This window comes from Carcharodon carcharias, chromosome 21 (assembly GCF_017639515.1).
Source record: "Carcharodon carcharias isolate sCarCar2 chromosome 21, sCarCar2.pri, whole genome shotgun sequence".
Lineage (NCBI taxonomy): Eukaryota > Metazoa > Chordata > Chondrichthyes > Lamniformes > Lamnidae > Carcharodon > Carcharodon carcharias.
The window spans coordinates 60,549,436-60,575,887 of record NC_054487.1 but is presented as its reverse complement, the minus strand read 5'-3'; the positions used below and the strand labels follow the sequence as shown (position 1 = coordinate 60,575,887).

Sequence of the window (26,452 nt, the reverse complement as noted above, 5' to 3'; positions counted from 1 at the left end):
GATGGTGATATTTGAGCTCAAAGCTTTTCCCAAAGAGAAACTTCAGAAAGGTATTGTTGTCCATGTTCATGGGAAAGGCTGGATGGACGAAGGTGGTTGCAAGAAATAGATCAAAGAAGTGTGGAATTTGAGACCATGAGGACTACGCAAGGAGAAAGGTTTGCTCGTCTGGGACATGTTCAAATCCCACATTGACGATGGTGAGGTCTGTGATGTGAGATCAGCCAGCACCGATGTGGCAGTTATTCCAGATCTTATGAGTGTTGTTCAGCCCTTAGATGTATGCATAACTAAACCTCTCAAGGATAGTATCTGAAAGATGTGGAATAATTGGATGTTGGAAGGCAAAAAAACATTCACTAAAGATGAAAATGTGCAAGCACCCTCTCTAGCAACTCTTACACATGTGGAAAGTACTTGATCCCAATATTGTTAAAAAAATTACTTCTAAAACATGGATGTGCTAATTGGTACCGAGGATGGTTACTTGCAGAGTGATGACGCAAAGGTTATTGGTACTACCAATGCTGATGATGTTGATGGAGATGAGGAAGGTCCATGTGTCAGACAACAAGGCTAATGGGATGAAGTGTTCAGCAATTCAGATCATGATCAGAGTGATTTTGAAGTATTTCAATGCGAAGAGTTGTAGTTAATTCATTATGGCACGTATTTAAGATAAAAGCAAAAAACTGCGAATGCTGGAAATCCAAAACAAAAACAAAAATACCTGGAAAAACTCAGCAGGTCTGACAGCATCTGCAGAGAGGAACACAATTAACCTTTCAAGTCCATATGACTCTTCAACAGAACTAAGGAAAAATAGAAAAGAGGTGAAATATAAGCTGGATTAAGGGGGGTTGGGACAGGTAGAGCTGGATAGAGGGCCAGTAATAGGTGGAGATGGACAAAAGGACAAAGAGGTGTTGATGGTGGTGATATTAGCTAAGAAATGTGCTAACATTAAGGGTAGGAAGGACGAGCAAGGTACAGATAGCCCTAGAGGGGGCAGGGCGGGTGGAAGGGATTGAAATAGGTTAAAAGGTAGAGATAAAACAATGGATGGAAATACACTTTAAAAAAATGGAAATAGGTGGGGAAAGAAAAATATATATAAATTATTGGAAAAAGGGGGATCGGAAAGGGGGTACGGATGGAGAAGAGAGTTCATGTATATTGTTTTGTATGAAATGCATATTGTTTGTAATGTCATAAAATAAATAAATATTAGAGAATTAACATGAATTATTTTTTTTTATTCCATTGCAATGGTCTTTTTTGGCCCAAATCAAGTATGCATGTCAATCCCTTAAAAACATTGCCTGTGTAAAAGTCAACCCCCTGACCTTTGGCCTAAAAATTTGGCCTCAAAAATTCAACTATTACATGAGTGTATGTTAACAAGCTACTACATTATATTATACCTAAGAGTGCTTGTCTTATGAATTCCCAGCGCAAACATAGACATTTCATAAAGTACCTTTAGTGTATATATCTTTGTTTTATAAGGCTACCTTAGTTACCTTTGGGTCGGTGACACATTTCCCATTATTTACGGAGGGTGAGAAACATAGATAAGTGCATTTGCGGATCAGTATTTTAGATTTTGAAGCTATTGCAGTATTTTGCATTTGTTTTTTATTTTGGGAAATCTGTTGAAGAATAAGGGTTCGACCGTTAAAGACAGAGATGAGGAGAATTTTTTTCTCTGAGAATAGTGACTCTTTGGAGCTCCCTCCCTCAAAGGTGCTGGAGGCAGAGTCTTTGATAGTTCCTTCGTAACAAGGGGTTGGCAGGAGGTTACAATCAGATCACTCATGATCTTATTGAATGGTGGAGCAAGCTTGGGGGCGGTGTTCGGGCCAAGTGGCCTACTCCTGCTCGTAGTTCATATGTTTGAAACAGAAGTGCACATTATTTGTAGTGACTTCTGCAGATACAGCCTGGGAAAATGTATGCAAACCAAAAATAGCGATAATTACAGTTGATATAATCAATCTTTGTTCAGGGTGAAGGGTACAATATCATCATCACATGGGCTCTTGTGCTCCAGAAACTGCTTTTAAATGTTAATTGGCTGTTGCACGACTCATGAACTTTTTAAGATCTGATTATCAGGGGAATTGGAGAGCAACAATTCAAAAGTTGCTTGCAAACCATAATTACTTCATTGTAGGATGCACCATTTAATTCTAAAGAAAGTAAGTACATAATTAAAGCTGGGTGCTGCTGTCCAGTTCATTTTGAGTAGGCAGGTTATTGATAAAGTTGTACATTGCTCTATCCTCAATTTCGTTAATGGCAGTATTTTAGGGAGAAAATGTGAGTCATGTGATGGTCTTTTGAGCTCTATAATCATATTGTTTAGGTGACAATTCCTGTTTTCACCACGAGCTGAACTACTTCCTTCAGATTTTATTCATTAATAACAGCTAATTATTAAACTATTTTTCTAACATAGTTCTTTATATGGTCTCTTCTGAACTTCAGAGGTAATAGGGAAAAATACATTTGACCTATCTGATTTGTGCACATACTTGTGTGAAACTATTAATCTTGTATATAAATAACATTCCTTAACCATGTTCTGGCGGATGCATTCTATTTTTGTTTTTCTTTTAATACAGCTTCAGAAGAGTTAAAGGATATCTTTGCCAGAGCCAGAAACGGAGAATTCTGTGTTTTGAAAATTGTGATTGAAAACGGTATGTTGGTATGGATCTAGACCTCTGAATTTAGAGTCAGTTGCAAAACAAAGACACAAATCTTGTTTATCACATGGTCTAATACCTAGAAGAACTTATTCAATTGACAGTTCTACAGAGGTGTGTTTGTTACAATTTCTGTTGTGACTTGCTTTAGCTCTACTTCTTATGCTTAGTAACTTGAATATTGCTGAAAAGAGACACATTGCCAAAACTTTTTGTCTTGCACTCATCAGGGCAAATGCAAGAATGCCAAATTTCAAACGATCACAGTAATTGATTGGGAAGTTGTCTCTGTTTGGCCGAGGCATTGCCATGGAGAAAGCAGCAGGGAATTATAATTTCCCCAAGCCTCCGGGTAATTCAAAAAAGGCTTAAGGCTTGAACATATTTCTCTGCTACTTTCTCCAAGGCAATGCCTCAGCCAATCAGAGTTGGCTTGCCAACCAATCAGCACCCCTTTTCTCAAGTAGTATCAATTGTTGTGATGGTTTGAAATTTGACATTCTTGCATTTGTCCTGATGATTACAAGCTGACAAGCTTCGGCAACATGTCTCTCTTTTCAGCAATATTCAAGTTCTGTGCTCAGTAACTCCCTGTCACATGACTCCAAATAATTACACCACTGATGAATACAATGGACTGGAAATTCTTGGAGTTCACTTGCACTGAAATTATGCCAAAGTTCTTATATGTATCTGATAACATCAGAACCCATCCATCATCTTGGCCCGGATTTTGATGGCATATGTCACTGACCTGGAAGAAAGCTTTCCACAAATATCAAGTCAGAGGAATCTCCAGTTGTCCAACAAAAGTGATGTCATCAAGCAGGGTAAGCAGCCAGTCACATCTGAAGTATTCTCACAGACCAGGAAGTAAAGGCACTGATTGTTAATCACTTTTTAATATAATTTTACAGAGTGAAACAATCGATTGAGGCACACACATGGGATTAAGGCAGAAACTGAAATATCATAAATAAACTTTAAAAACAAATTTTATTTTAAGAATGTGGATTTTTTATAACGGAGAAATTTTACAAATGTAAGTATTAGTTTTCCAGGCTTTAAGCAGTAATTATGAACTTTTCACACCGTTAGCACCCATTTACACCACATTCAACAAGGTATACCCTTTTCAAGGATTATTACAGTGTAAGTTCTCATCAGTTCAGTGACTTCTAGTTAATTGCAATATGCAGGGACTTCAAAGGCACACCCTGCGGGGAAGCTTAGAATCAGTGACAATAGCCCCTGATTTCCTAATTTACCTGCATGTGTGGACTCCAGAATCTGTTGCTGTCAGTTTCAGAGGATAATGACAGCGCACACTGATACTTTCACCGTCATAACCACCACAAAACCTGGGCCCTTGTTTACAATTTGTATCTCAAATATTTCTGAACTTGAAAGTACTTAAGTCAAAAAGCAATTTCAGTTGAGAGGCATGTTGCACTTATCAGTGGTGTGATTATGTGGAATCATCTGAAGGAAATAACAATGTACAAGTAAATGCGAAGAAAGTGACAGCAGCATTTTATTAAACTTAAAATCAGTTAATTAAATCAGAAATACTGTTTATACTGGAGCAAAGACTGAACCCATTGTAAATCTGAAGTTGTTGATTCTTTGGTGACAATAGTTCAGTCTTTTGTGTTGGTGTTGCAATATGGTATATTCTAGACATTGTTTATCTTAATGCATTCTAACTCAATCTGACTCTACTTTATACACCTGGTGTCAGGTGAGACTTTGGAGTAGTTTTTAAAAAAAAGGTACACTAGGTTCCCTCTTCACTTTCAACATAATTCCAATCTCAAATGATCATATCCAACAAAGGTCGCACAGGAAAATATCAGATTTTATAGTAGTTTTTTGTTTTGGCACACGCTCACCAGGGTTTAGGGCAACTGCTGAGACTCTTTTTAGTTGCATTCAGCACAGAGGGGAAGCCCTTGCTTCCTTCAATCTACATTAGAGTTGAACACTGACCCTCATTTTTTTGATATAATCCAGACTGATGGTAGGTTTACTGCTCAGTGTCAATCTACCAATGATATGCTGCAACCCAAAATGCTTAACAGCCAGTTATGAAGTGTCATCACAATGGGGAAATAGAGTAGCCGATATGCAGACAAGGTTCCCCCAAGAAAAAAATGACTAATTTGCCTTGTTGGTTGAAGAATAAAAATCAGCCAGAACACTGGGAGAGTTCCCTGTTCTTTGAAAATTTTGATGGGATCTTTCATGTCCACTTTAGAGGGCTGACCAGGCTCCAGTTTAATATCTCATCTTAAAGATGGCATGTCCAATAGTGCAACACCCCGTTAGGTTGGCACTTCAGTGTTGTACTAGATTATGTGCTCAAATCTCTGGAGTGAGACTTGATCCCACAACCTCTGTTCCAGAGAAGAATACGATCATTGAGCCAAGGCTGATGCCTACAAAGGATTTGGCATAAAGGGACATAACTAAAACTTTACTGTACTCTATTAATTTCTTTTGAATTTATATAATGCCTTAGAAACATTTTGAAGTGTTTTAGATACAAAGAATTAAGCGTGAACGACAGTGACTGTGAGGAAATTATGGTACCTATCCTATTCATTGCCAGATCCTATGAACAGCAATCAAATATCTTTTTTTCATCATTTGTTTATAGGGGAAATATTAGCCAGGAGAGCTTGCTACTCTTTTTGAGTAGTGTTATGGGTCGTTAGATCTTGTGGCACAGTGGGTAGTGTCCCTGCCTCTGAGCCAGAAGCTCTGGTTTCAAATCCCCCTTCAGGATGCGATGGCCAAGGAAGGTGCGTTTATAAGGCGACCAAACAGGTGGAGTATCAACTTGTAATTCCTTCCAACTCACACCACTGGGATCGGTAAGGGTGGGAGAGATTCCTGGTCAGCCGTGTGATGGAACAAAATTCATCACTATTCATTGCTTCAGGCTACTACATGTATGTAAAAGTGTATGTTGCCACAGCAACTCAGACTCCTTGTGGGGGCTAGTGGCTTAGTTGGCTGGATGGCTGGTGTGGATCAGATTGATGCAAACAGCAAAGGGTTTGATCCCTGTTCTGGCAGGGGTGGGTTTGGGACCTGTCTCCTTGGCCTTCCCTACCCTTGGTGGAGAGCATGGCACTGTGGGTTTGGACCTGCCTTTAGGTAGAGAACTCAAGAAGATGGGGTTGTTAATGCTCATCTGAACCACTGGAACAGGCAGACAGGACCTTAGTTCATCTTAGCATCTAAAGGAGTGCACCAGAGCACCCCCTCAATACTACACTGGAATGTCGGCCTTGATTATGATTTTTGAGTAAATCATGGACTTGCAGCATTTTGATTAGACATGAGTGCTACCAACAAGGGCAAACTGATGCAGACTAATTTAATGGCTGAGTACAGATGGTCAAGTCTGTTCCATGTTTGAACTGCAATTTTATTATGTAAAACAGTAGTGATTAAAAATTGATAGATGGTCAGTCAGTTGTATTAGCATTGAAGTGCACTGAAGATAAAATACAGGGCTGGGTTTTGCATTTATAATTTAATTTTTAATTGTTCTTTCTAATAAGTTAATCACTCATTACAGAACAGCTCAAGGTGGGTGCTTCCAGAGAGTCGGTTACCAGCTGGGACCAGGAGTATGATTCATGCATCCTTCCTCTTCTTGAGGAACAACAACCTGCCTATATCTTGTATCGATTGGACACCATGAACGCTCAGGGATTTCAATGGCTCTTTATTGCCTGGTCACCTGACCTTTCACCAGTAAGAATTTGATACATGTAAAGATGAAGGAAAATTATGGTTAGGCATAGCAGGCTTTGAGAACAAATCTTTCAGGACTAAGGTACTTATTTTAAAAAGTTTTCTGTTCCCCAATTTATTTGGAAGATGTTGACTGTTACCAGGGTACAGTCTATGGAGACCAGCAGCCATCTGATATATTGTCCATGTGCCCACTCTTCATTTGTGAATCAAGATAATGAACACGGACAGACTATTTTCCCATGGAGGATATCATGACAGCCACCCACAGGCTTACTGAAAGTCCACAAACTTGCACCTCCCAGTAAGATTTTACAGGCTAACAATGGGAAGCTGGAACCCTGCCTGATTTTCACCCTCTCCTTCCTTTTATCCAACCCTGGTGGCATTTGTTGCCTTGGTTGAGATCAGTCAATTCAACAGGAGTCTGAAATTGAAATTTGAAAGCTTCTCACCTGTTTGGCCTCATGCTATACTGAACAGTGCATTTACTCATTAGACCATTCAGAAACCTGCTCCTTTTTTTGTAATAAAATAAGTAGCTAGAAGTGTGCATATACTTGGTTATATTGTTTCTCCAGTAAATAAATATGTACAAATATTTGCTGCATGATAGTAAATAAGGCTAGAAGTTTCTTGCAATGTATCTGATGTCATAAGAGAAAGAACTGAATTGTTTATCATTATGAGAACATAAGACAATCCAGAGTATGGAAACTTAACCCTTCAGCTATCTATGAATTAGGGATAGGCAATAAATTCTGGCCTACCCAGTGATGTCCACATCCCATAAAATAAATTTTAAAAAAATTTCTTAAGCAGACATATATTTCGTGATTATTGTAGCAGATTAATAAATCAAACAATGATAAGTTTTTGATAATTTTTGTTCGTGGTTTAGGACATTGTATGCATTTTAACAAGTTGTTTATTATCTCTCTTTTTGTATAAGGAATGTTTACATATTATTTGTCTAAGTACTTGCTTATTTGACATAATTTGCACAATTCTAGCTACTTGTATCCTGGTTATTTTAAGAGATTCTAATCTAGTGTCAGAGATCTTAGTATAATCTATTTTGAATCCTTATTATTATAAACCTATTTGGTATAAATGACTGTAATACTAGTAGGTGGTTTGATTATGTAACTTGTGCTATGAAGGTGGGATTCTTTCTTTTCACCCTTTTATATATTTCCCTGGTCCAAAACCACTACCAGTAATGTTTGAGAGTTGGTTGTCAGGGGTCATATATGTATAGTGTCTGTTCACTATATTCTTAAATTGAAATTCATGTAGACAGTACCCTGCAGTGTCCTGTGGAGGCTTTTCATAAACAGAAGTTGGGTTAGCTTAGTCTTGCTCCCAATGAAGTTACAAATGTAATATCTTCTTCAATACCACGATATGCAATTTGAATGATTTGTTTGCCATACAGAATTAACATTGCATTTACAAATACAAGGTCATATTTATTGTGTTTGTAAATATGAGATCAGGCTTATGTGACAAAACTTCTGTTGATTGAATGCAAATGTATGATTTTATTTTAAATAGGTAATTATTTCCCATGCAAAATACTGATATTGCATTGCCATTGATGCCATTTCATAAGGAAGCCACACCTATGTTCTTCATGGTATATGATGGGCTTTTTTTGCAGGTTCGCCAAAAGATGTTATATGCAGCAACAAGAGCAACATTGAAGAAGGAATTTGGGGGTAGCCACATCAAAGATGAAATATTTGGAACAGTAAGGGTATGGATCTTGACTTTTCTCTTGCCACCTGTAGTGGCCTGATTTTTTTACTTTTCCTCAAGATATGGGTGACACTGGCAAGACCGTGTTTACATTCCTGGTTGCTTTAAGATGGCTCGTTTCACACGTCAAACTAGATGTATCACTAGAAGGTGGAGTGTGCAACACTACACTTTAATTATCTAGCAGTGTAATCAAACTGATAGTTAGACTGGACTCCAAACATTTGCCTTTGCCAAGCCAGTGAGTTCTAGCTGCACTTCACTGTCTTCTATAATTGAGAAGGATGTAAAGGCCCAGTACTAGAGAGGAAAGATCCAGGTCCAATCATTATACAAAGTTGTCTGTTACTTGGATGAAAACTGTAATTTGAAGAGCTGTATTTATTCTATTGAAGCTTTAAAGTGTACTGTGTCAAATTAATAATCACTTATTTTAACTGAGATATTATGTTCACTCTTGAATGCACAATTTTCTTGGACCCAGTTCAAAGAAGAGACTCTATTATGTGCCTGGCAATGGAAGGCCCAAGCAGGTTAACCTATGCTACAGAGCACCATTTTATATTTGACCAGCCAATCTGGCTTATTGATGTAGCTGAGAAGGATAGGGGTTTCACTGGGGCCAAAATTCTTCCCATTGTTTTAGAGGGTTATCTGGAGCCCGGTGTTCTAAAGAGTCCGTGGCCTTAGCTTGAGGAACAACAGGAAACTTTTAAAAATTTGTTCATGAGAAGTGGGTGTTGCTGGCAAGGCCAGCATTTACTGCCCATCCCTAAATGCCGTTGAGAAGGTGGTGGTGAGCTGTCTTCTTGAACCGCTGCAGTCCATGTGGTGTAGGTACACCCACAGTGCTGTTAGGGAGGGAGTTCCAGGATCTTGACCCAGCAACAGTGAAGGAACGGCGATATATTTCCAAGTCGGGATGGTGAGTGGCTTGGAGGGGAACTTGGAGGTGGTGGTGTAATATGTGTCTGCTGCCCTTGTCCTTCGAGGTGGTAGTGGTTGTGGGTTTGGAGGGTGCTGTCTAAGGAGACTTGGTGAGTTTCTTATAGATGGTACACACTGCTGCCACTGTGTGTTGGTGGTGGAGGGAGTGAATGTTTGTGGGTATGGTGCCAATCAAATGGGTTGCTTTGTCCTGGATGGTGTCAAGCTTCTTGGGTGTCATTGGAGCTGCACTCATCTAACAAGTATTCCATCATATTCCTGACTTGTGCTTGTAGCTGGTGGACAGACTTTGGGGAGTCGGGAGGTGAGTTACTCACTACAGGATTCCAAGCTTCTGACCTGCTCCTGTAACCACAGTATTTATCAGATTGACAGATTGCTGGATATTTTGTTCAATAATTCCTGTGACATGCACATACCTAAGATCATTAGGATCTCCTATTGTCTTTGGGCTATTTTGCTGATGACATGATGCCACTGCTGTTGCTTCATGTCCTGGAGACATCTTGAAACCATAGGCTTTGAGACTAATTGGCAGTCATCCGTTCTGTAAAATACATTTGTAATGATTGTGTTGAATGAAAAGACTTATTATAGTTGTTGGTTATAATTTTCTTGAAACAAAAATTCTCACCACACATGAACCCATAATAAATGGGAAAATTACTTCTTGATTTTCTTTATTGGCAGGGGAATGTTGAAATCAGTATAGAAACCAAGCAACCAACTTTGCAGGAAGTAGCCTTTCCTGGCTAGCCTAGTTCAGTTTCTAGTCAATGACAGCCCCAGGATGTTGATAATAGGGGATTCAGCGATGGTCATACCATTGAATGTCAAGGGCTGATGGTTAAATTCTCTTGTTGGAGATGGTCATTGCCTGGCACTTGTGTGGCACAAATGTTACTTGACAGTTGTCAGCCCAAGCCTGGATGTTATCCTGGTCCTACTGCATTTGGACATGGACTGTTTAACATAACCATGCCACCAACTCTATTCCCCTCCTGTATTGTCACTGCTTCAATTAGACAGTTTGCTGCCCCTAGCATTCGAAGCTGTATTTCCGACCCAATATCCTATCCCTCACAATGCCTGTCTATCTCTACCTATGTAACATTGCCCACTTCTGTCCCTATCTCAGCTGACTTACTGCTAAATCCTCACCTCCAAGCTCAGTTTATTCAAATGTTCTCCTGAGTGGCCTCCCATCCTTCATTTTCCATAAGCTTCAGTTCAGCCATAAACTTTAGTTCATCTAACAATGCTGCCCATACCTTATCCTATACCCAGACCTTCTTACCCATCACCTCTGGCCTTGCTGACTAAGTTGGCTTCTGATTTCCCAATGCCTCCTTTGAAGTGCTCAAACTTGTATTAAGTACGCCCTTGGCCTTACCTCTCCCTGTCTCTCTTATTCCCATACAAATTCCACCCCATACTCTTACTCAGACTCTGGCCCCTTGTGCATTTTAAACATCCTGGCCCACCACTGCCATCTGTGCTTTCAGCTGCCAAGGCCCCATGCTCTGGAACTTCCTCAATAAAGCCTTTTATCGTTCTCCTCCAAGACTCTCCTTAAATCCTATGTCTTTGATCAAGTTTTTTAACATCCGTCTTAACATTTCCACCTTTGGCTTTGTGTCTTTTTTTTTGTACTTCTGCAAAACACCTTCTGATACTAAAAGTGTGAAATAAATGCTAATTGTTGCTAGCTATGCAGTTTTAGCTGGTTAAATTTCAGCAGTATAATTGTGAATGCTTAAGCCCCCTGGGCTTGGGTAGGAGTGCTGTCCCTATGGGCATCTATGTATGATTCATATCAGGCAAACATTATCCCTATTTACTTTCATTTCTCAGTGGTTTCATCAGGAGACTGTTAAACATGGTGGTGATTTTCCACACACTAGATATCTGGCTGACAAAAATAGAATGGAAGAGTTTCCTATTCAACTTGCTCATTCTCCGCTGGAATTACTTAAAGTGAGATTGAAGAAACGTTGGCATATGATACAAGAAAAATGCATAATTCCTCAAACAACTCCTCAAATCTTGACCGCATTATTTGGGGGTGTATACAGAGATATTAAGCAGGAAGGGAAGTATTTGAAAAGGTAATTACCACAGGCTACTCTCAAAGTGCTTAGTCAGGTTCTAGAGTGACACTGCCTATCCCGTCATGTGAGGTGTGGTGGATGGATTTGAAGGTTGGCTTGGCGGTGGTAGTTGTGGTGTGGTGGGGTGGGGGTGATGGTGAAATGGGAAGATGAACAAAGTGCATTGTGAAGTTGAAGTATTTGTTGAAGAGGCTAGCATTTATACTTTCTACTTCTGTGTTTATAGGAGGATGTTTCCTTTAGTGGTTATAGAAAACATCTTGTTTCACAAAGAGATCCTGCCCCGCTAACTGCAGCTGAAGAGGAGCTACGGCAAATCAAAATGAATGAGGTGGTAATAATTGCAAAGTACAGGTCCCAGTTCTTCTTAACTACTGTTTGACCACTGTCTGTGCCAGACATGGTTTGGCTTAATGCTGCTTGTGCCATCTTTATGACTTGATCTGCATTGAGATTCCAAATGTAAATAATCTAATTGTCCTTTCATGGTATACAACCTTTTACAAAACTATTAAACACAGCCACACAAATTAATTTGCTTTGAAGTTGCCATATTTTCTATTTATATTTCAAAATTCTGTTTGCCCCTTGGAAATAGCCTAAGAGCATCTCTCAGAGGAAGATGGTTCTGAAGGTCTGTTTTTACAATGTATAAAATCATCTTCTGTGATAATGATGGAAGATATTAGCTAAGGTTCATTCTTTAAGGCCAGTTCCTAACTTCCTTGAGATGGAAGTAATGCTTACCATCCTGTATCGTAGCAGTTTAAATGTGTTATGAAATCATATGACTAGGACTTCATCACAAGTTTTAAATATAATTTCTTGATTTTTTTAAAAATGAAAAATGGTGCAGTTTATTCATACCATAAGAAGTATAAAGTAGAATTGACGATGCCTAGTGACAGAAGCAGACATAAAAAGAGCATTCAGCCCATTGTCCCTGTGCTGGCTCTTTGAAAGGGCTACCCAATCCCACTTCCTGCTCTTTCCCCATACCTTTATAAAGTTTTCATTTTCAGGTATATATCTAATTCCCTTTTGCAAATTACTGTTGAATCTGCTTCCACTACCCTTTCAGGCAGTGCATATCGTGCTAACTTTTCTTTAATTACTGTATGAACCTAAAGATTTCAATTAATATCAAAACTGAATTAATTTCATCCTTGCTTATTGTTGTTGAAAATGGACTGTATAAAATATACAGAGTATATATTGTGTGTTCTTCTGCAAGTATAGAATCCATACAGAACAGTTCTTACTTGTAAAGTTATTTGATCTGTATTTAATGGAATAATGGCCTACTTAATAGAGCAGCCTAATTAGATTGACAGATTGCTGGATATTTTGTTCAATAATTCCTGTGACATCCACATACCTAAGATGATTAGGATCTCCTATTGTGTTTGAGCTATTTTGTTGAAGACATAATGCTACTGCTGTTGCTTCATGTCCTGGAGACATCTTGGAACCATAGGCTTTGAGACTAATTGGCAGTCATCCATTCTGTAAAATACTTTTGTAATGATTGTGTTGAATGAGAAGACTTGTTATAGTTGTTGGTTATAATTTTCTTAAAACAAAAATTCTCACTGCACACATGAACCCAAAATGAATGGGAAAATTACTTCTTGATTTTCTTTATTGGCAGGGGAATGCTGAAATCAGTATAGAAACTAAGCAACCAACTTTGCAGGGAGTAGCCTTTCCTATACAGGAAGATGCTATACAAGCCCTGGACAAACTCAGGAACAAACAGCTCAGCTATGTACAACTTGTAAGTATTAATAGTAAATGTATTGGTTAGAATCTACGTCTACACACCTGCTCTTTAAAGGATGGGTAAAGTTTTATTAAGTTGCATTGGGTAAATTATTCAGCTGGCAGTGACTAATGTAGGGATACAGATCCATGGGCTCCAGCAATCCTTTGGTAGCAATGGACCATTATTCCTGTGAAAGTCATTCCTGAAAGTCTGGGTGATGGTGTTATTGAGGGCATCCAACTGTATCCTGCATCACAGTCAGGCATAATCCTGTCCTCAGGCTGGAATCGTCTATGCCCGCTGGCATCAGGCATGTTCAGTGGCATGAGTGGACGATATGGTGAGAAGGCGAAACATCGGTTTCACAACGAGTTTGCAATCGTCTGCTCTGCCCACCGCTGGTGGGCCACCTTTCCCACCATCGGACGTTGGGAACCTCATTGTAATACATCTGCATATCATTATAAGCCCAGCCCGCCGGAATCAATCCCCTCCCCCCCCCACCGGCTGGATTGTCCACATCAAGCCAATGTGTTTCACAACAGCATATAAAAGGCATGCAGTTGGCGGGCTGCACTTTGAGGGGAACTCGGAGGTGAGTACACAGTAACGTTGTGGAGCGCTCGCCCAGGTTGCCTGTTGGACTTCAGTGTTGAAGCGCGTTGGGCGGAGGGGTTTGGGGCAAGAGCTGACCTGTGGTTGAAGGTAGCGCACAAGCATGTGCTGCATGGGGGCGGAGGGGGGCGAGGGAAGCAGCCAAGCATTAAGGAATCCTTGGATAAAGTGACCATTCCTCTGCAACTGAGACAGTTCATGCACAGCCGCATTATGATTGGAGTCAGGCCTCTGGCTTCTCTGCCCACTCAATACAGAGGCATCAAAGTGCCACCAAGTGCTCCGGAGCTTTTCACCCCTTGGGCACAGATGGCAAACTAATGAGCGTCTCAGTGAACTGCAGAACAGTTGAACAACTGGACACATTGTACAATCTCCTTGCTAAAACTCACTGTGGAGCGGTCACTGGTGAAGGCACTCACAGCCCCTTGCAATGTCATCATCCTAGTTTGGACCAGTCTCCCCCATGGTTCAAACTAACAGTGCAGCCTTGCGGCGTGGGTTAGGATAATGCCTGAGATGAGAGCACAGCATTCAGTCTAATGGGCAAAGGTGCCACTAATCAGACAGGTAGTGTGGGTGGAGGTGGGTGGGTTTTCGGGCAGCCATGTAGTGCACTAATCTCTGGCCATCCAAGTGGTGGCCAGCATTCGAGATGCATTAAGGGGCCTTCAGACTTAAGCAAGAGAGGTTCTTAGTACACTCATGCTAACCCATGCGTCTCTTTTTTTCATCCTGCAGGAGGAGTACATCAGGAGCATAAAGTCTGGTGAACTAACTGTATGCCTCGTGGCTTACAGACAGCAAAGACAACTGAGAAGAGAGAGCCTGATGCTCCTGGCTGTGCAGGGGGAAGAGCAGCTCCCTTTGGAAGGGGGGGCTGGGGTTCCCGCAAACGCCACCGAAGAGCCCCAGCGAGCCGTTGCTAGATGGTGCCTAGCTAGACCCAGGGTCTATTGATGCCGCCTTTCATTCCTGCAGATGACCAAGAATCACTGTCGCCAAAGACTGCGCATGTCTAGGGAACTGGTCGGTCACATCTGTCACTTGCTGCAGGATTTGGTGCCACGGAAACATGGAGAGCATCCACTGCCAGTGGCTGTGAAAGTGACTGCAGTGCTCAATTTCTACACCAGTGGCTCCTTTCAGTGCTCCACAGCTGTGGGATTTCACAATCCACCACTCACAAATACACCCATGAGGTCATGGATACCATCTTCAAGAGGGCACACAACTTTGTGCAATTTCAGCCGGGACCGGAACAGCCAGGATGCAAGATCGATTGGATTCCCCTAAATCTCTGGTTTCCCACAGGTGCAGGGTGCCATCGACTGCACTCATGTGGCACTCAGGTCTCTGTCGCAACACGTGATCAATTATGTCAACCACAAGGGATTCCATTAGCTGAACGTGCAGCTGGTGTGCAACAAACGCATCTTGCCAGTCTGTGCATGGTTTCCCGGGAGTATCCACGACTCCTACATCCTCAGTCGATCATAAATCCTTGGAGTCTTCCAGGGTCCACACAAGCTATAGGGATGACTCCTCGGGGGCAAGGGTTACCCGCAGAGGGTGTGACTGATGACACCCGTGTGGTGGCCTCAGACTGCAGCAGAGCGACGCTATAATGAGGCTCATACTGTAACTTGCAACTTGGTGGAGCAGACCATTGGGATGCAGAAAATGAGATTCCAGTGCCTGGACAGGTCTGGTGGAGCCCTGCAATATAGTCCCCAGACAGTGTCACGCGTTGTCATCATCTACTGCGCGGTTTGAAAACTGGCGCTGCCTTGGGGAGGGGAGCTTGCTGAGGGGGAGATGAAGGAGCTGGAGGTCTCCTCTGTTGAGGAAGACACTGACGGGGATGAGGGTGAGGAAGTCCTCGAAGGCGACCATGATGGGGATGAGATCCTTGCACTGGCCAGACGAGGCAGGTATGCTCAGGAGGTATTCATAGGTGTTAGATTTGTGGAGGATGATGACAACATGCAATGAGGAGACACCACATTGCATCTGTGAAACTTTGACTCCAGTCTGGCTTATGGCAACGCACATAACCTCTGTAATAATGCTCCTGTCATGGAGATGCAGTGGAGGCCCTAATAGTTGCTCAGTTATTGGAGGATGATGGAGACATGAAGTGAGGACACTTCATAGATCTTCACACAGCCTCTGAGAATGTCTAACTCCTGTCTGGCCACGGGCGGATTGCTTGCGCTCTGTGATCAGAGTCATATCTTGGAGAAGCAGCCATGAAACTTTAAATGCACCTGATCATTTGTCTGCCTTCAGAACCTGAGCCCTTCAGGAGAACAGCGCCACCGCTCACAGGTGCTGGCAAGATGGGGGCCAGCCCCACCTTTAAAGGTGAGAGCACACAGAGAGAATGACAGAACTCTGTGGATGCCTGCCCACTACATTCTGGCAGCAATGACCGCCATCGAAGTGCAGGCATCAGCAACGTGTCCAGTGAGTGTGAAGCCGGGCCATCACTTTGGTCTGAAGGCTGCACAAAGCACAGGAAAGAGGCCCTGGACTGAGACACCTGCCTTTATCTTGTGCAGAAAAGTTTCACATCTGAGTGTCATGAACACTGAAATCAGAAAAAGGAGCGGTAGGCAGGGAGACATTCTTGGGAGTTTATTTACAATAGTGAACAATATGTACAAGTGATTAACACCCATGCCCAGAATGTGCAACTACATCTTAATCCTCGTGAACCTGCTCCTGGGCCTGGCCAAGTTGGCCATTAACAGGTCCAGGCAGTGGGCGATCGACGGAGGAGTCCTGCCCGATTGTTGGTCCCTCTTCCGTGGCTACGTTCGCGGCCGGGTGTCCTTGGAGAGGGAGCACGCGGTGTCTGCTGGCACTCTCGAGGCCTTCCATGCTCGGTGGGCACCGCGGGGACTGGGGTGCTTTATTGACCCCTTTAATCACATTTTGGTTTAAAGTTTGTAAGTTTCCTTTAAACTTTGTCCTCAGTTTTACAGCTGATCTGAATTAGGGGCTGTGCTTGATTTATCCTAATTTTATTAATTTAGTTTAATTGTTTTAACTCTAAAAGAGTTACATCTTAATCCTCGTGAACCTGCTCCTGGGCCTGGCCAAGTTGGCCATTAACAGGTCCAGGCAGCGGGCGATCGAGGGGGTGGTCCCGCCCGTTTTGTGGCCGGGTGTCCCTGGAGAGGGAGCACGCGGTGTCTGCCGGCACCCTCGAGGCCTTCCGTGCTCAGTGGGCACCATGGGGACTGGGGTGTTTTATTGACCCCTTTAATCACATTTTGCTTTAATGTTTGTAAGTTTCTTTTAAACTTTGTCCTTGGTTTTACAGCTGACCTGACTTAGGGGCTGTATTTATTTTATCCCTTATTTTGTTCATTTAGTTTAATTATTTAACTCCAAAAGAGTTAATCTTAATTTTCCTAACCCTGCCACTACGTCTCCCTGGCCACCAACAGCGGGGTGGAGGCAAACTGCTGACTGATATGCCCTGTCTCTGATGACCTTGGTGGGTGTCCTCTGGAAGGCTGAGACCTGGAGGGCCCCAGCCTGCTTTTGGGATCCTGTTGTGTGGCAGTGGCACCCTCATCAGTCGGTGGAGCTGGAGCTGCTGAGGTCACAGGAAGAGGGGATTCAGATGGGCCGGACACTCCCTGAGTAATCTGGGTTGTTGGCCCCAGGGTGTGCACCTCCTCCCTATGGGTGCCCAAGGGCCCTGGCTGACTCCATGAGGAGAAGCGGTTTCTGGAGTGAGATTGAGCTGCCCGCACCGGTCTTGCACACTGTTGGAGGCCAACTATGTCATTAGCAATGGGGTTGAGCCCGCATAGCAGTGCAGGAACAATGTCCTGGACCAAGATATCCATAGCAGCCACCATCTTACCAGTGTTAATCTTGGTGAGTTAGCATGCTGGAGCTATCATCTCAACCTGAAGGCAGATGGACTCATCCATTGTGCCTTGCAATCTGAGGAGTGCAGCGGACATCCCTCCCTGATTTTCCTGAGTTTGCCTTTGCAGCTCCAGCAACTGTGACATGACGGAGTCCAGAGGCTCGTCATCTGACTCGGACTCAGCAACGTTCTGGCCTCCAGCAATCCTCCGAGTGTCAGAAACCTGGGAAGTCCTGCTGTGGATCAGACAGTGCGATGTGCTCACCAGATTGTGATCCTGAGGCTACTGTAAAGCTAAGTCCCACTGAGGTGTGTGTCTCTGCACTGGTGGAGGGTATGGGTGAGCGCTGTGATGGGACTTCAAGGAGGGTGCCTCCAGATCCTTCTTCAGAGGTTTCTCTGGGGCTTGATTGGAGGCCCAGGGTTGTGGACTCCATTGGCCGTTCCCCAAATGTGCCTTTGAAAGCAAGGAGAGATAATCAGTGCATGGCAGTGGCCTGTGAATGAGGGCACATCACTCACAGCATTGTGTCTGATGGATGTTGCACTGCTGGGCCCTCACTTGCTAAAGCACCGCTGACCTCACTGTCAGCACAGGACCGGTCCAGATCGTCACCAGTCATCCGGATGGCTCTGTTTTCAAAGTCTGAGAGGACCTTGATTTCAAGCATTCCTCCACCGGTCAGTGACCTCTCCCATTTGTGTGCCAGCTTGTCCTGCATGAATAGAGATGGAGAGAGTGTAAGCAGGACTCCTGCCAGGCCAGACAATAAGTATTGCGTGGCATGTGTGGATGGTGAGTCATCCCATGGACAGGAAGAGGACAATGAAAATTTGTGTGAGGGAGTGAATGGTGATGGCCCTTGAACCGGCAGTGAGTGAGATCACTGTAGATGGAAGATGGGTTTAGTGTGAGAGCTGAGAGTGATGAGGAGTGACTTACCCTGGCGGAATGGAGGAGATCGTTCATCCATTTGCGGCATTGGGTGGCTGTCCTCTTTTGAAGGGTGTTGGTGCTGAGCCGCTGCCACCGCCTCACAAATCGGATTAGTGAGGCTGTTCACCCATCCTGCGGCCAGAGAACGGGGAGAGGACATCACGGCGAGTCGCCAACAGAGTGCAGCAGTGAGAAGTGACTGAGAAGCAGTCTGGGAGAAGTCAGCGCAGTCACCGCAACTCAGAAGGGGATCAAGGAGGACCCGCTGTCAGTACCCCCAAACAAGCTGGGACCAGTATCCTTGCGGGTGCTTTTGCTAGTTCTGTTGGGGAGTATTTAAACTAGTGTGACAGGGGGATGGGATCCCAAGAGTAGGATCAGATAGGTCAGATTCAGATCAGAAAAATGGAGGTAGAACATTAGCTAGGGACGTTGTGATAGACATGGAGTTACAGGAGAAGCAAAGTTTAAAAAGTGTCCAGCAAGGGAAATTGACAGGGTTAAACTGTTTATACTTCAATGCAAGGAGTATTACAAACAAGGTAGATGAATTAAGGGCATAGGTAGACACATGGCAGCAGGATGTCATTGCTATAATGGAGACTTGGCTAAAGGAGGGACAAAACTGGCAGCTTAATATCCCTGGTTATAGAGTCTTCAGGCACAATAGAGTAGGAGATAAAAAAGGATGGGGGATAACATTAATGGTTAAAGAATCAATTCCAGTTGCGAGAAGGGATGATATACTAAATGGGTCAACAAAGGAGGCTTTATAGATTGAGCTTAGAAATAAAAAAGGGGCAGTCACGCTACTGGGAGTATACAACAGATCTCCAAATAGTGAAATGGAGATAGAAGAACAAATATGTAGGCAAATTTCTGCTCGTAAGAACAAGAGGGCAATAATAGTAGGAGACTTCAACTATCCTAATATCAACTGGGATTCAAACAATATAAGGGGCACTGAGGGAGAAAAATTCATACAAATGTGTCCAGGAAAATTTTTTCAACCAATTAGTGACAAACGCAACGAGAGTACATACAATTCTAGACCTAGTCTTGGGGAACAAAGAAGGGCAAGTGGGTGAAGTGACAGTTGGCTACCATATCAGGGACAGTGATCACGATTCAGTTAGGTTTAGCATTACTATGGAAAAGGACAGAGATAAGGAGTAAAAGTCTTGAACTGGGGGAAGGCAAATTTTGCAGAAATGAGAAGGGACTTGGCTGAGGTGGACTGGACAGCACTGCTAGAGGTTAAAACAGTGGAAAACCAGTGGGAAGCACTAAAAAGCGAGATCCTAATTGTACAGAGTAGACATGTCCCCTACAAAAATAAGAGTGGTACTGCCAAATTTAGACCCTCCCAACACCGAGCCCTGTGGAACACCGCTTGAGACAACTTTCCATTCGCAAGGGCATCCATCGACCATTACCCTTTGTTTCCTGTTACAAAGCCAACCTTTTATCCAGTTTGCCACATTACCCTGAATCCCATGGACTTTTACTTTCCTGATCAATCTGCCATGTGGGACCTTGTCAAATGCCTTGCTAAAGTCCATGTACACAACATCCACTGCACTACCTTCATCAACCCTTCTTGTCACTTCCTCAAAGAATTCAAATTTGTGAGGCAAGACCTTCCTTTAACAAATCCATGCTGACCATCCCCGACTAGTCCATGCCTTTCCACACGACAGTTAATCCTATCCCTCAGGATTGATTCTACTAATTTACTCACCACCGATGTAAGACTAACTGGCCTATACTAGTTTGGCATTTCCTTTGATCCCTTTTTAAACAATAGAACTACGTTTGCATTTCTTCAGTCCTCTGGTATCTCCCCTGTATCTAGTGAAGATTGGAAAATCATCCTCAGAACATCTGCTATCTCCTCCATGACTTCCTTCAGAAGCCTCGGAAACAATCCATCTGGCCCTGGTGACTTATCAACTTTCAAGGATTTCAACACTTCGAGTACTTCCTCTCTCTTTATGACTATCCCATCCAATATCTCGCAGTGTTCTTTCCTGGACTACTATATCTACATCCTCCCTTTCCTTTGTAAACACGGAGACAAAATATTCATTCAAAACTGTTCCCACAGCCTCTGCATCTACACACAAGTTTCCATCTTCATCTCTAAAAGGTCCCACTTTTTCCTTAACTAACCTTTTAGCCTTAATGTATTGGTAAAACATCTTTGGGTTATCTTTAACTTTACTTGCTAATCTTTATTCATGCCCTCTCTTTGATTTCCTTATTTCCTTTTTTACTCCGCCCCTGCACTTCCTATTTTCGTCTAGGCTATCTGCAGTGCTTATTTCTTTGTGCCTATCGTAAGCTTTCTTTTTCTGTTTGATCTTCCTCTGTATTCCTCTAGACAACCATTCACGATTGGGAAATTTGCAGATGACACAAAGATTGGCCGAGTAGTGGATAGTGTAGAGGATAGCCATAATCTCCAAAACAATATAGGTGGGTTGCTGGAGTGGGCGGTTAAGTGGCAGATGAATTTTAACATAGAGAAGTGTGAGGTCATACATTTAGGGAGGTCAAACGGTTACAGGGATTACACAATAAATGGGAATATACTAAGAGGGCTGGATGAAGTGAGAGATCTTGGCGTACAAGTACACAGGTCCCTGAAGGCAGCAGTTCAAGTAGACAAGGTTGTAAAGAAGGCATATGGAATGCTCTCCTTCATTGGCAGAGGTATAGAATATAAAAGTAAGGATATAATGTTGGAATTGTATAAAACACTGGTGAGGCCACAACTCGAGTATTATGTACATTTCTGGTCACCACATTACAGGGAGGATGTAATAGCTCTGGAGAGAGTGCAGAGAAGGTTTACAAGAATGTTGCCAGGGTATGAAAAGTGTAGCTACGAGGAGAGATTGGAAGGGTGGGGTTATTTTCCTTAGAACAATGAAGTCTGAGAAGTGATTTGATTGAGGTGTACAAAATTATGAGGGGAATAGATAGAGTGGACAGGATAAAATTGTTTCCCTTGGTGGAGAATTCTAGAACCAGGGGACATAGATTCAAGGTAAGTGGCAGAAGGTGTAGGGGGGACATGAGGAAGAACTTTTTTACGCAGAGGGTAGTGGGTGTCTGGAATTCACTGTCTAAGTTGGTGGTAGAGGCAGAAACTCTAAACTCTTTTAAAAAGTATCTGGATCTGCACCTAAAGTGCTGTAAGCTGCAGGGATATGGGCCGGGTGCAGGAAGGTGGGATTAGAAAGGGCACCTGAGTGTCCTCGGGCTGGCATGGACAAGATAGACCAAATGGCCTCCTTCTGTGCTGTAACTTTTCAATGGTTCTAGGGCACCCAAAAGACACTTGACGGACGTGTCATTGGACCTAAGGGCTGCAGTCTTTTTGCCTTTCAAGGCCATGTCTTTGCAGCAGTCGTGGGCTGGAAGTACTGAGAGGTGTGCGCACGGCTGGGCTCTAAATATGGCGTCTGGCATGCTGAAGTGGTGAGGTGATGGCATGGCAGGCAAATGAGAACCTACTGACCATGGAAACGGCGTGTTTCCCAGAAATGCATAATTAATGCGGCGGGTTTGGAATGATACAGCGTGAAAAGCTGCCATTCCAGCTGGTGGGTAAAACATCGTTTTAACTGCCCATTACCACACTTAGTGGAAATCTGGGATGATTCTGCCCTCAGTCTGGTATCCATTGATGTCCTTGCTGGCATCTGATCTTTCACCCTCCATAAACTTGCCCAAAACTCAACCACCTTACTCACAAATCTTACTCACCCACCATCCTTGTTGACTTAATTGAATTCCTGTCCCCATACACATCTCTTTATCTATCCCTTAGTCTCCTCCAAACCCTCTTGTCCTAGTGTGGAGCCAGTTTGTTAGTACGGCTTATTTATTTCTCTTTCCCAGTCCCACTGCTTTGTACCAAATGCTATTTGCCACACTTCAGCCAACTTTCCAAATTTATTCAGCTCCCTTTAAATTTGGCTTACCTATTCCCCTTACTCAATATGGTTTCATTTGCAAAGTTAGACTGCTGTTATTTGCCTATGGGTATAAATCACTGATATACTGCGAAAAATGCATTGGATCGAGCACTGGCCTCAGTTGTACCCTTTGCCATGTTGATGCAACTCCATTTGCAAAATACCTTTTCTTATAAAGGACTTCGCCAATTTAAACTCCACCTTATAAGGATGTGTTCTAAACCATGCCTTTCTGCTTTGTGAACGAATTGCTTGTGTGGCATGGTAACATAGGCCAGAGTTTTGCACTCTCCCACTGGCAGGTTTTTTGGTTTGCCGGTGGGGGGGGTGGGGGGGGGGTCTGAAAGTGAAGGGACAGGATTCCCTTTGGGTTCCCGCCTGCCCTGACCACACAGTGATTTTATGCTGGGACGGGTAAGGCCTTGGATGGGAAGTTCACCCATTCCCCAGTTGAGGCCCTTAAGGGCTGCTTCCTGCCCAGCCTCAATTTTTAGGCTACTGGGAAGATTGAGTGTCTGTGGGGGAAGCCCATAAAAGAACAGTTAGATCCTGGGTGAGAAGTGGGGGAGGGGTGGCGCCTCCATTAGAAGGCTCCTTCTGACTGGTAACACCTGCCTTAAGGTCCTGTGGCCTCTAGACCTCCCATGCCCCCACGCGTCACCCCCCACCCCCCCCAACCCCCGAGACCATGCTCCCTTGTCAGAGTGTATTTTGCTTTTAATTTTATCATCAGTATTTAAATGTATTATTTATTTCTGTTGGCAGAAAATAGACTTTAATCAAGAAACTATAAAGTTGGCAGATACAACCCATACGGAGATAGGCGATTTACCAAAGCGTGTACCAAAGGATTCTGCTCGTTATAATTTCTTCCTCTATAAGCACTCTCATGAAGGAGACTATTTGGAGTCTATAGGTATAGATTTCTTTGATAATATTGGTTCCATTGCAACAATGTAATTATTTGCTTGAATATGAGACGCCTGTTGCTGAGTTCATGAGATAATAACCTTCTACAATAAAAAGCAGAAATGTGCTTTTGAGGGTGTTCCTTGTAAATGTCTTTTCTTTCCAAAACTCCTCTCTCTGATTTCTATACTGAATCTTATTTAGCAGGAAGAGCATTTTGCCTTTTCTGCAGACCTCTCCTGAGCTCCTGTCAATATTACTGTCAGCAGTCGGTAGGAAGGACCTGGTGTTAGGCAGGGCTGCTTCACATTTCATCAGAAACAGCGCCATATGCATATAAGCAGTGACCAGAAGTCCTTTACCACTCCTGATGAGGATTAAACCAGGAAGTACTCATGTCTTTCTTCTATGAATAAATATTAACCAATTTTGTTTGACAGAATTTGTTGGTTTCTCTTGTGAAATTAGGATATAAAACGTTTACTTTTTGAATACCATTCTATTAAGTTGATGTTAAAAACTATTTCTTGGGACATAAATATTTATCTGTCTTTCAGTGTTTATATATTCTATGCCTGGCTACACATGTAGTATTCGAGAGCGAATGTTGTACTCCAGTTGTAAGAGTCCCTTGATTGACATGGTGGAAAAACAAATAGCACTGGAAATAACTAAAAAGGTAAATCTTTCAAAATCCTTTAGTTTATTTCTCCTGGTTATTCATCTTCTTGTTATTCTTTGGTAACCAGGAAACAAACAATACAGAATATCCCAATGCTTCTTCCATCTCGTTCTCTATCAAGTTTTGGTGCTGGCTCCATTTCTTTTTCTCCTAAATATATTGCAAATAGATGGTGTTTATTTTCTCCAATGGGGTCAGTCCATTTAACTGCATTGTAATCTGTCTAAATTCATTGTTCATAATGTTTGGCATTGCGCTATTTATTGAGCTGCTCACAAAAGGATGACACTAAGCCTTAACCATGAAAAGGCTACTGATTTATTTTCAAGCCTTTTTAAAAATATCTTTTTTGCATGCTTAGATTCAACTCTGGAAATGCGGTGCTATCATCTCCTATAAACTCAGCAATTGAAGGCTATCCTATTGCAAGATTTAATGACTTTGTTAGAAAGGCTTACATCCAGCACTTCCTGAACATATCAACATTAAATAAATTACCAGTGTTACTAAATGCAAAACCAGTTAATACTAGCCTGTTGTGGGCCCTTTTACACAAATAGGTGAAGATATCTATTACTTTGGAGTAGTAAAATTTGAATAATTGAATTGTCTTAATATTCTGTTTATTTCTCTGATTATACTTGTTAAGTCCAATAGAGTCGCAGTCTTGATTTTCTTTGGTGAAAATTCCACCATTGTCCTCCAATTTGCTTGTGTCTCTTATCTATTTGTACTTGTCATTTGTTTGGATGTAACATCATTTAAAATATTGATTATTGGTTCACTTTTCTATCTTCAGATTGAAATTGATGATGGCAATGAGCTGACTGCTGACTTCTTGTATGAAGAGGTTCATCCAAAGCAGCACGCACACAGACAGATCTTTGCCAAACCAAAGGGTCCTGCAGGCAAGAGGGGAATAAGACGATTAATACGGGGGCCAGCAGAACCTGAGAAAACTGACTAAAATTGCAATTTCCAAGGTTTTGCTTTTTTGAACATTTTTAAAAAGCTTTTTATTTAATACTAGTCTTATATATTGATGCCATTCCATGTCATTTTATTCAAATCCAGTTATAATTTTTTTTGTGCTGTTTGTTTTGCTTACTAAGTCTTTAAGTGTTGAGTTGGACTTATATCATTGGTAGTACTTTTATTTTCGTTATTTACTTTTTTCAGATTTCCAGCGCTCAAACTTTTTTTCATGTCTTAATCCACAGTGATACTGTTCTTGTGTTCATGGTTAAAAGTTGTTATCTTTTTGAATTGATGCATTATATAGTTGACACTTGATCGGCTTTCTTAGTGTCCTTGGCATTCTTCTGTTTTGGTTAGTTCTGCAATCTGCATTTGTTTAGAGCAAACCACCAACTGGATTTCAGTTGAGTTGTGCCAAGTTTTTCCACTTTCTTGATTAATGGAGCTTTAATGCAGTCAAATTATGCAACCCAAATAGATCTAAATAAAATTCTTAAATATTTTATACTACATTTAATTGTGTGGTGCTGATTGTGTAGAACCTCACCTTTCTAACCATGCATTTCATATCAGTTCACATGTTGATGGTAATCCAGTTTGGTTCCTTGCTGTAACTGGATGTTGATGTCTGCACTAAAGTGAATGCTATTAACTTCAAACCATTTCTCAACACTAAAGAGCGAGACTTGGAAAAGTCACTTCAACTACAGGGATCAATAAGCTTTTAGTTGTTTGAAATGACAAATTAGTTATACGTTATGCATCTACGTAATAAGAGTACCAATAATTCCTGATGCAAATTAAATCTTTTGTGACGAATCAATTCCTCATGTTAATCTGGCACTGTCAAAGTTTGCAATTCAGCTTTAATCAGTTACATTGTATTATATATATTCATCTTTCAAATTCTGCAATGCATTTTTTGTTTTGAGTATTGCTGAAAAAATAGATTTTTTTTGTTGAAGCTTTTTGTCTTGCATTCATCAGGACAATTTGCAAGAAAATAAATACCAATGTTAGAGGGACAACCTATTTATGAGAAGAGAGTGCTGATTGGTTTGCAAGTGGACTCCCTAGGAGTCAAGCTGCCTCGATTAAATTTCAAACAATGCTTGGCAGTTGACTGCCAGTCACCATCAACTGGTACATTCTCCATGGCAGCGCCTCTACCAATCATAGTCCACTTGCCAACCAGTCAGCACTTTCTTCTCATACAGTATAAATATGTTGTTTCCCCTGACATTGGTATTTTCTTGTGAATTGTCCTGATGATTGGAAGACGAAAAGCTTTGACAGAAAATGTCAGCAATACTCAAGTTATGCACTACCAAATGACTATTTTTTTTGTTTTGTTGTCCTTGTAGTGGTGAGTGGTTGTGAAACAATGTA

At 42.1% G+C, this 26,452-nt stretch overlaps 1 protein-coding gene across 1 annotated transcript in view; it reads left to right on the top strand.

Annotated features, from left to right (window-relative positions):
- LOC121293229 (twinfilin-1-like) overlaps window positions 1-25,573 on the top strand; it is a 39,701-nt gene extending 14,128 nt beyond the window's left edge. The window contains exons 2-9 of the mRNA XM_041216081.1: window positions 2,628-2,705; window positions 6,301-6,479; window positions 8,143-8,238; window positions 11,526-11,630; window positions 12,951-13,076; window positions 23,260-23,410; window positions 23,961-24,082; window positions 24,885-25,573. Coding sequence (XP_041072015.1) covers window positions 2,628-2,705; window positions 6,301-6,479; window positions 8,143-8,238; window positions 11,526-11,630; window positions 12,951-13,076; window positions 23,260-23,410; window positions 23,961-24,082; window positions 24,885-25,052 — 1,025 coding nt within the window. The 3' untranslated portion in view covers window positions 25,053-25,573. The remainder of the gene's footprint in view (window positions 1-2,627; window positions 2,706-6,300; window positions 6,480-8,142; window positions 8,239-11,525; window positions 11,631-12,950; window positions 13,077-23,259; window positions 23,411-23,960; window positions 24,083-24,884) is intronic.
- Window positions 25,574-26,452: the final 879 nt, after the last annotated feature.